This window comes from Pecten maximus, chromosome 17 (genome assembly GCF_902652985.1).
Source record: "Pecten maximus chromosome 17, xPecMax1.1, whole genome shotgun sequence".
Lineage (NCBI taxonomy): Eukaryota > Metazoa > Mollusca > Bivalvia > Pectinida > Pectinidae > Pecten > Pecten maximus.
Genome location: NC_047031.1, coordinates 2,530,093 through 2,541,914, shown reverse-complemented (window position 1 = coordinate 2,541,914; position 11,822 = coordinate 2,530,093). Strand labels below are relative to the sequence as shown.

Here is an 11,822-nt window from a genome sequence, read left to right as displayed (position 1 = left end):
TAGTTACATTTAATTTTAGTGATAAATAAAAAGTGTTAGTTTTGTTATAAAATCTATCACGTTTCATATATATACATTTCTTTGGTGTTTTTTAACACTATAGTCGGGGCCACAGTCGCCGAGTGGTTAAGGTGTCCCGACACTTTAACACTAGCCCTCCACCACTGGGTTGCGAGTTCGAAACCTACGTGGGGCAGTTGCCAGGTACTGACCGTAGGCCGGTGGTTTTTCTCCGGGTACTCCGGATTTCCTCCACCTTCCAAAACCTGGCACGTCCTTAAATGACCCTGGCTGTTAATAGGACGTTAAACAAAAAACAAACAAACAAACAAACTACTATAGTCGCTTTCTTTTTATATACAAAAGTATATTGCTGTTAAATCTTCAAATCTGACATACAGTTTAGCTACATTTTTGTTGTTAAAAACCCCAAGAAATTATAATCACACTTAAATGATACATAGGTGAACTGATTATATCTGATTTGTTTAATACAAATAGCTTAAAATTAACCATATATATCAATCAGTCAAGCAATTCATTTATCAAACTCTGAAGAATAACCAGAAATATAGTGTGATAACGACTGAATTGTTCAGGCTGAAAGATAATCAATAATGTTCGAGTTACTTCCCTTGACTCGAACATGTAACACATGTGTGTTAGGCCTATGTGCTACGTAGCGCTTCGTTAAGAAATATGGCACATTACCAACCAGACCATCTAGTTGATCCAGTATCTGAAGTAAACAAGAACGAGAGTCCGAGGAATACAATCAACAGACAGAAGATCGTCTACAGCGCCTGTCTCTGTGCTTCTTACCTCACTTGTGTAAGTTTGACTAATATTGTTTTTTTTATAGGAATCGGAACACTGTGAGCGAAATCCGGATATTAAACCTTTGACGTCAAATGTTGTCCCTGTCGACCCGCAACGCACAGTTCATTTGTTAATGTTTAAATTAGAGATTGTGGTGGTCCATCAAGCTCTAAATAATTTTGTTTTCCCTCCTTGACAATTAAACTAAATAGTGACTGCAGCCAGGTGTGTTTCCTTACCAAATTTCATTACTTATCTGTTATCGTTTGTATAAAAATCACAAAATAACTGTTTCAGTCTGCATAATTTGGTCTGATATAAACGTCCAGCCCGGCTATCTAGCTAGATTACAAAAATAAAACAAATGTTAAATTCTCAAAAACGTAAAATATATGTAATATTTTTGGTGTTTTATTCTTATTTTTAGCTTTTTCAAAATCTAATGTGTTAACATATTTTTGCTTTGGTCTAATTTACTCGTTGACAACGCGGGCTTTTATTTGGATTATTGGATTATTATTTTTTTACTTGAAAGAAAGTTGTAAAATGCTTCATTTGGTACATATTTACAACCACTAATAACAATGTCTAAGCTACTAGCGTGTATATTTTTTAATCTACAAAAATATGTAATTTTGTTTTAGTTATATAGCACAAAAGACAAAATAAGCAAACTAAAATGACTTCCTTGTTTGATCTGACTTCTTGTGGGAAATTCTCTCTAATACATTATCTGACTTCTTGTGGGAAATTCTCTCTAATACATTATCTGACTTCTTGTTGGACATTCTCTCTAATACATTATCTGACTTCTTGTTGGACATTCTCTCTAACTAAATACATTATCTGACTTCTTGTGGGACATTCTCTCTAACTAATACATTTTCTGACTTCTTGTGGAACATTCCCTCTAACTGTATGCATTATCTGACCTCTTGGTGGAAATTCCCGCTACCTGGGTGCATTATTTGACTTCTTGGGGGAAATTCCCTCTAACTGAATACATTATCTGATTTCTTTGGGGAAATTCCTGCTAAGTGGGTTCATTATCTGACTTCTTGTGGGGAATTCCCTCTAACTGAATACACTATCTGACTTCTTGTGGGATATTTCCTCTAACTAAATACATTATCTGACTTCTAGGGGGATATTTCCTCTAACTAATACATTATCTGACTTCTTGTGGGACATTCTCTCTAACTAATACATTATCTGACTTCTTGTGGGATATTTCCTCTAACTAAATACATTATCTGACTTCTTGTGGGATATTTCCTCTAACTAAATACATTATCTGACTTCTAGGGGGATATTTCCTCTAACTAATACATTATCTGACTTCTAGGGGGATATTTCCTCTAACTAATACATTATCTGACTTCTAGGGGGATATTTCCTCTAACTAAATACATTATCTGACTTCTTGTGGGAAATTCTCTCTAACTAAATACATTATCTGACTTCTTGTGGGAAATTCTCTCTAACTAAATACATTATCTGACTTCTTGTGGGAAATTCTCTCTAACTAATACATTATCTGACTTCTTGTGGGACATTCTCTCTAACTAATACATTATCTGACTTCTTGTGGGACATTCTCTCTAACTAATACATTATCTGACTTCTTGTGGGATATTTCCTCTAACTAATACATTATCTGACTTCTTGTGGGAAATTCTCTCTAACTGATACATTATCTGACTTCTTGTGGGAAATTCTCTCTAACTAAATACATTATCTGACTTCTTGTGGGAAATTCTCTCTAACTAATACATTATCTGACTTCTTGTGGGAAATTCTCTCTAATACATTATCTGACTTCTTGTGGGAAATTCTCTCTAACTAAATACATTATCTGACTTCTTGTGGGAAATTCTCTCTAACTAATACATTATCTGACTTCTTGTGGGAAATTCTCTCTAACTAATACATTATCTGACTTCTTGTGGGACATTCTCTCTAACTAATACATTATCTGACTTCTTGTGGGAAATTCTCTCTAACTAATACATTATCTGACTTCTTGTGGGACATTCTCTCTAACTGATACATTATCTGACTTCTTGTGGGAAATTCTCTCTAATACATTATCTGACTTCTTGTGGGAAATTCTCTCTAACTAATACATTATCTGACTTCTTGTGGGAAATTCTCTCTAACTAATACATTATCTGACTTCTTGTGGGAAATTCTCTCTAACTAATACATTATCTGACTTCTTGTGGGAAATTCTCTCTAATACATTATCTGACTTCTAGGGGGAAATTCTCTCTAACTAATACATTATCTGACTTCTTGTGGGAAATTCTCTCTAACTAATACATTATCTGACTTCTTGTGGGAAATTCTCTCTAACTAATACATTATCTGACTTCTTGTGGGAAATTCTCTCTAATACATTATCTGACTTCTTGTGGGAAATTCTCTCTAACTAAATACATTATCTGACTTCTTGTGGGAAATTCTCTCTAACTAATACATTATCTGACTTCTTGTGGGAAATTCTCTCTAACTAATACATTATCTGACTTCTTGTGGGAAATTCTCTCTAATACATTATCTGACTTCTAGGGGGAAATTCTCTCTAACTAATACATTATCTGACTTCTTGTGGGAAATTCTCTCTAACTAAATACATTATCTGACTTCTTGTGGGACATTCTCTCTAACTAATACATTATCTGACTTCTAGGGGGATATTTCCTCTAACTAAATACATTATCTGACTTCTTGTGGGATATTCTCTCTAACTAAATACATTATCTGACTTCTTGTGGGAAATTCTCTCTAACTAATACATTATCTGACTTCTTGTGGGAAATTCTCTCTAACTAATACATTATCTGACTTCTTGTGGGGAATTCTCTCTAACTGATACATAATCTGACTTCTTGTGGGAAATTCTCTCTAACTAATACATTATCTGACTTCTAGGGGGATATTTCCTCTAACTAATACATTATCTGACTTCTTGTGGGAAATTCTCTCTAACTAAATACATTATCTGACTTCTTGTGGGACATTCTCTCTAACTGAATACATTATTTGACTTCTAGGGGGATATTTCCTCTAACTAAATACATTATCTGACTTCTTGTGGGATATTCTCTCTAACTAAATACATTATCTGACTTCTTGTGGGATATTTCCTCTAACTAAATACATTATTTGACTTCTAGGGGGATATTTCCTCTAACTAAATACATTATCTGACTTCTTGTGGGATATTTCCTCTAACTAAATACATTATTTGACTTCTAGGGGGATATTTCCTCTAACTAATACATTATCTGACTTCTTGTGGGATATTTCCTCTAACTAAATACATTATTTGACTTCTAGGGGGATATTTCCTCTAACTAAATACATTATCTGACTTCTTGTGGGACATTCTCTCTAACTAATACATTATCTGACTTCTTGTGGGAAATTCTTTCTAACTAATACATTATCTGACTTCTTGTGGGACATTCCCTCTAACTAAATACATTATCTGACTTCTTGTGGGACATTCTCTCTAACTAATACATTATCTGACTTCTTGTGGGATATTTCCTCTAACTAAATACATTATCTGACCTCTTGTGGGAAATTCTCTCTAACTAATACATTATCTGACTTCTTGTGGGAAATTCTTTCTAACTAATACATTATCTGACTTCTTGTGGGAAATTCTCTCTAACTAAATACATTATCTGACTTCTTGTGGGATATTTCCTCTAACTGATACATTATCTGACTTCTTGTGGGATATTTCCTCTAACTAAATACATTATCTGACTTCTTGTGGGATATTCTCTCTAACTAATACATTATCTGACTCCTTGTGGGACATTCCCTCTAACTAATACATTATCTGACTTCTTGTGGGAAATTCTCTCTAACTAAATACATTATCTGACTTCTTGTGGGATATTTCCTCTAACTGATACATTATCTGACTTCTTGTGGGATATTTCCTCTAACTAAATACATTATCTGACTTCTTGTGGGAAATTCTCTCTAACTTTAATACATTATCTGACTTCTTGTGGGAAATTCTCTCTAACTAATACATTATCTGACTTCTTGTGGGACATTCTCTCTAACTAATACATTATCTGACTTCTTGTGGGAAATTCTCTCTAACTTTAATACATTATCTGACTTCTTGTGGGAAATTCTCTCTAACTAATACATTATCTGACTTCTTGTGGGACATTCTCTCTAATACATTATCTGACTTCTTGTGGGATATTCTCTCTAACTAATACATTATCTGACTCCTTGTTGAACATTCTCTCTAACTAATACATTATCTGACTCCTTGTGGGAAATTCTCTCTAACTTTAATACATTATCTGACTTCTTGTGGGAAATTCTCTCTAACTAATACATTATCTGACTTCTAGGGGGATATTTCCTCTAACTAATACATTATCTGACTTCTTGTGGGAAATTCTCTCTAATACATTATCTGACTTCTTGTGGGATATTCTCTCTAACTAATACATTATCTGACTCCTTGTTGAACATTCTCTCTAACTAATACATTATCTGACTCCTTGTGGGAAATTCTCTCTAACTTTAATACATTATCTGACTTCTTGTGGGAAATTCTCTCTAACTAATACATTATCTGACTTCTTGTGGGACATTCTCTCTAACTGATACATTATCTGACTTCTTGTGGGATATTCTCTCTAATACATTATCTGACTTCTAGGGGGATATTTCCTCTAACTAATACATTATCTGACTTCTTGTGGGAAATTCTCTCTAACTGATACATTATCTGACTTCTTGTGGGATATTTCCTCTAACTAATACATTATCTGACTTCTTGTGGGAAATTCTCTCTAATACATTATCTGACTTCTAGGGGGATATTTCCTCTAACTAATACATTATCTGACTTCTTGTGGGATATTCTCTCTAACTAATACATTATCTGACTCCTTGTGGGAAATTCTCTCTAACTAAATACATTATCTGACTTCTTGTGGGAAATTCTCTCTAACTAATACATTATCTGACTTCTTGTGGGATATTTCCTCTAACTGATACATTATCTGACTTCTTGTGGGAAATTCTCTCTAATACATTATATGACTTCTTGTGGGATATTTCCTCTAACTAATACATTATCTGACTTCTTGTGGGATATTTCCTCTAGCTAAATACATTATCTGACTTCTTGTGGGACATTCTCTCTAACTAATACATTATCTGACTTCTTGGGGGATATTCCCTCTAACTAAATACATTATCTGACTTCTAGGGGGATATTCTCTCTAACTGAATACATTATCTGACTTCTTGTGGGAAATTCTCTCTAACTGAATACATTATCTGACTTCTTGTGGGATATTTCCTCTAACTAAATACACTATCTGACTTCTAGGGGGATATTTCCTCTAACTAATACATTATCTGACTTCTAGGGGGAAATTCTCTCTAATACATTATCTGACTTCTTGTGGGAAATTCCCTCTAGCTTAATACATTATCTGACTTCTTGTGGGAAATTCTCTCTAATACATTATCTGACTTCTTGTGGGAAATTCTCTCTAACTGAATACATTATCTGACTTCTTGTGGGACATTCTCTCTAACTAATACATTATCTGACTTCTTGTGGGAAATTCTCTCTAACTGATACATTATCTGACTTCTTGTGGGATATTTCCTCTAACTAATACATTATCTGACTTCTTGTGGGATATTCTCTCTAACTAATACATTATCTGACTTCTTGTGGGAAATTCTCTCTAACTGATACATTATCTGACTTCTTGTGGGATATTTCCTCTAACTAAATACATTATCTGACTTCTTGTGGGAAATTCTCTCTAACTAAATACATTATCTGACTTCTTGTGGGACATTCTCTCTAACTAATACATTATCTGACTTCTTGTGGGATATTCCCTCTAACTAATACATTATCTGACTTCTTGTGGGATATTTCCTCTACCTAAATACATTATCTGACTTCTTGTGGGATATTTCCTCTAACTAAATACATTATCTAACTTCTTGTGGGACATTCTCTCTAACTAATACATTATTTGACTTCTTGTGGGACATTCCCTCTAACTAATACATTATCTGACTTCTTGTGGGAAATTCTCTCTAACTAATACATTATCTGACTCCTTGTGGGAAATTCTCTCTAACTGATACATTATCTGACTTCTTGTGGGATATTTCCTCTAACTAATACATTATCTGACTTCTTGTGGGATATTCTCTCTAACTGATACATTATCTGACTTCTTGTGGGAAATTCTCTCTAACTGATACATTATCTGACTTCTTGTGGGATATTTCCTCTAACTAATACATTATCTGACTTCTTGTGGGATATTTCCTCTAACTAATACATTATCTGACTTCTTGTGGGATATTTCCTCTAACTGAATACATTATCTGACTTCTTGTGGGATATTCTCTCTAACTGAATACATTATCTGACTTCTTGTGGTATATTTCCTCTAACTAATACATTATCTGACTTCTTGTGGGAAATTCTCTCTAATACATTATCTGACTTCTTGTGGGAAATTCTCTCTAACTGATACATTATCTGACTTCTTGTGGGAAATTCTCTCTAACTGATACATTATCTGACTTCTAGGGGGATATTTCCTCTAACTGATACATTATCTGACTTCTAGGGGGATATTTCCTCTAACTGATACATTATCTGACTTCTTGTGGGAAATTCTCTCTAACTAATACATTATATGACTTCTTGTGGGACATTCTCTCTAACTGATACATTATCTGACTTCTAGGGGGATATTTCCTCTAACTAATACATTATCTGACTTCTTGTGGGAAATTCTCTCTAACTAAATACATTATCTGACTTCTTGTGGGATATTCCCTCTAACTAATACATTATCTGACTTCTTGTGGGAAATTCTCTCTAACTAAATACATTATCTGACTTCTTGTGGGACATTCTCTCTAACTGATACATTATCTGACTTCTAGGGGGATATTTCCTCTAACTAAATACATTATATGACTTCTTGTGGGAAATTCTCTCTAACTAATACATTATCTGACTTCTTGTGGGATATTTCCTCTAACTAAATACATTATATGACTTCTTGTGGGACATTCTCTCTAACTAATACATTATCTGACTTCTTGTGGGATATTTCCTCTAACTAATACATTATCTGACTTCTGGTGGGAAATTCCCTCTAACTAATACACTATCTGACTTCTTGTGGGAAATTCTCTCTAACTAATACATTATCTGACTTCTTGTGGGAAATTCTCTCTAACTAAATACATTATCTGACTTCTAGGGGGATATTGTCTCTAACTAAATACATTATCTGACTTCTTGTGGGATATTTCCTCTAACTAATACATTATCTGACTTCTTGTGGGATATTCTCTCTAATACATTATCTGACTTCTTGTGGGAAATTCTCTCTAACTAAATACATTATCTGACTTCTTGTGGGAAATTCTCTCTAACTAAATACATTATCTGACTTCTTGTGGGAAATTCTCTCTAAATAAATACATTATCTGACTTCTTGTGGGAAATTCTCTCTAAATAAATACATTATCTGACTTCTTGTCGGACATTCTCTCTAACTAATACATTATCTGACTTCTTGTGGGAAATTCTCTCTAATACATTATCTGACTTCTTGTGGGAAATTCTCTCTAATACATTATCTGACTTCTTGTGGGACATTCTCTCTAACTAATACATTATCTGACTTCTAGGGGGATATTTCCTCTAACTAAATACATTATCTGACTTCTTGTGGAGCATTCCCTCTAACTGTATGCATTATCTGACCTCTTGGTGGAACTTCCCGCTACCTGGGTGCATTATTTGACTTCTTGGGGGAAATTCCCTCTAACTAAATACATTATTTGACTTCTTGGGGGATATTTCCTCTAACTAAATACATTATCTGACTTCTTGTGGAGCATTCCCTCTAACTGTATGCATTATCTGACCTCTTGGTGGAACTTCCCGCTACCTGGGTGCATTATTTGACTTCTTGGGGGAAATTCCCTCTAACTGAATACATTATCTGATTTCTTTGGGGAAATTCCTGCTAAGTGGGTTCATTATCTGACTTCTTGTGGGGAATTCCCTCTAACTGAATACATTATCTGACTTCTTGTGGGAAATTCTCTCTAACTGAATACATTATCTGATTTCTTTTGGGAAATTCCTGCTAAGTGGATTCATTATCTGACTTCTTGTGGGGAATTCCCTCTAACTGAATACATTATCACGTCTTTGTATTTTCAGGGCTGGAATCTGGCACAGATAGGTTCCGCTCTGCTCGACCTCAAACAAATCACTTCCGTTTCCCTTGAGGCTGCCTCCCTCTACCAAACATTCTTCAATGTCGGCTATTTCGCCGGATCTCTGCTGTGTGGGGTCATCTACAAACGGATAAACAAGTTCATCTTCCAGTTTCTTTCTCTCCTTCTCGTCGCCATCGCTCTAGCAGCCATTCCATGGTGTCGTGTACAGGTCGCCATGGTGACGGCCCATTTTTTCGTCGGGCTCTCAGGGGGCGTCATTGATTCAGGTAAACTTTCTGGTTTATTAATATTCTCTCTATTGTCTCTAAAAAGGAGAATACAGACATATATACAATGTAGAATGTTTATACAAAACATTCGGTACAATTGCATATTATAGGTATTACATATACATGTATACACTTTATATGTGTACATTTGCATATAATTTGTAAAATCAATAGAGCATGTCCGAGTATATGTAAAAAATGTACTTGTCAGATGTACCAGATTATTGTTTAATTTCTTATTACCAGTAGTGAATTCCTCTTCATTCGGAACAAACACTGTCAAAGGTGGTATTTAGATATGTTATAAACATTCGCAGTTTAACTGAATTGAATGTAAAGGATGTGAAATTATGACGTCAGTTATGGGATTCTGACAAGTGCGCTTGAAGTAAAAATCTTTCGATTCCACTTTGTGACAATTTGACTCTAACAAGCTAAGCCCATATTTTCAGTACCATTATCGCACGTTAGTGAAAGTTTCAAGTTTTCATCTTTTCTTATGTTTAAATTTTTATCCGGGGCACAAGTCCCATTTTCTGCCTTTTCCTTTTTTTTGCAGTGGTCAATGCTGAAATGCTTGCAGTTTGGGGAGAGAAGGGACATTCTTACGTCCAAGCGATGCATTTCAGCTATGCCTTTGGAGGAATTATTTCACCTGTAATCACGGCGCAGTTTTTAGCACCCACACAGGATCATCATGATGACGTCATTAATTCATTAGCCAATGGCAATGATTCTTACATTCATCCTACTGACACTTCAAGTGGAATGACGCCGTATGTTACCTCGCAATCAACCCTCTATGTTAATCAGACGGAGATTTTAACTAACCGCAACTATTTTCTAGAAACATCAACCCATTTAAGTTTCATTCGGAACTCCTCAGAAATTATCGCCAATTTTTATAAAACATCCAGACTCTATATAGCCTATTGTATATCCGCTACACTATGCATATGTATTGCATTGCCGTACCTTGTCATGTTCTTCACCTTTGACCTCGCAAAAATTCGAACAGGACGCGTGCCAAAGGAAGAGAAATCCACCCCTGAACTGACAAGACTTCAAAAAATACTCGTTCTTCTCAACTTTGGAATGATGGCTGGTGTATATGTCGCGATTGAAGAATCTTTTTCAGGATTTTTAAACGCATTTTGTGTCAACCGTCTTGATTGGTCGAGCGTAGATGGCTCTTATGCAACATCGATTTTCTATGGTTGTTTTGGATTTGGTCGTCTTGTAGCTGTTGTATGGGTAAAATACATTAATCCAAAGAGATTTTTAAGTGTATTTTGTATCGCTTTACTGTTAATGTTCATTAGCGTTTGGCTTTGTGGAGTTTATTACTTTGACGTTGGAGTTTGGCTGACTGCAGCACTTACCGGAGTCGCTATCGCGGTGATATACCCTACAGTATTTACCTGGACAGAGGAAGATTTTCTTCCGGTGTCAGGGAAGATTTCATCTTACTTCAACATCACTTCCGCTCTAGGCGGAACTATTAATCCTATCGTTATTGGTACATTGATGGACTTGTACAATCCCCTGTGGTACGCATATCTACTAATGGGTGAGTCGGTTATCTTGTTGATGACTTGTATATGTGGGTTAGTGTTGTCAAGGAAACTACGCCAGCCAATGCCACAGGGGAGACAACTCGATCGCTCAGATCAGGGAGTTCAGTTTTTATAATAAGTATGTGGAGAGTTTGATTGTGAAATGATTATAAAGCATTGAACATAAATTACTTGCATGCTCAAGAATTAAAAACTACTGGTATCGATTTAAACGGCGATGAAATACCAATGACCCAATCATATATCTATCTTTGGAACTCTTCGAAATTTGCTTCAAACGGGTTTGAGTAAAACGTTCAAGTGACATGGCACATAATCGAGTGACGTTCGCATGACATACTTGATAGAAATTGAACTATTTTTGAATTGATTTATGAATATTAAGAATATAATTCTTGTCAAGAATGATATTAAAAAAATGATCATTAACTTATTTGTTTTGCGTCTTTTAGTTTAAATCAATTTCATTGCAGATAAATGCAAATAGATTGGACAAAAGTTGTACAACTTACTTACGTCCTTTCCGTAACAAGGGGATAAATACAAAATTTGTCACGCAAAATATTATTTTAACTTATATTGTGTTTTAACGAAAAAGGGATTACGTATAGAAAGGGGCAGAACAGATAAGGAACACCAACGAAAACAGAATGTGGAGTTTTGTCAGATGAAAAACATGTATTGGTTTATCTGGTCTCGTCGACGTAGGTAGACTGCTTTTCTAACACACAATCCTTCTGCTTTCTAATGTTCGTCACATCCTGTGGCTCAGTATCGTTCTCCATGTTCTCTCGTAATCCTTCTTTGGTCTCATTTCGAATACATATCCTTGTCTACCTTCGCCGACAAGACCAGTGAA

The 11,822-nt window shown here is 35.0% G+C and overlaps 1 protein-coding gene across 1 annotated transcript; it reads left to right on the top strand.

The window, feature by feature from the left end:
* The first annotated feature begins 640 nt into the window (after window positions 1–640).
* On the top strand, window positions 641–11,360 carry LOC117316016 (sodium-dependent glucose transporter 1A-like). Its single transcript, XM_033870504.1, has 3 exons — window positions 641–831; window positions 9,098–9,383; window positions 9,946–11,360. Exons 1-3 carry the CDS (start codon window positions 700–702, stop codon window positions 11,076–11,078), a joined length of 1,551 nt encoding a protein of 516 aa, XP_033726395.1. The 5' UTR covers window positions 641–699; the 3' UTR covers window positions 11,079–11,360.
* The last annotated feature ends 462 nt before the right edge of the window (window positions 11,361–11,822 follow it).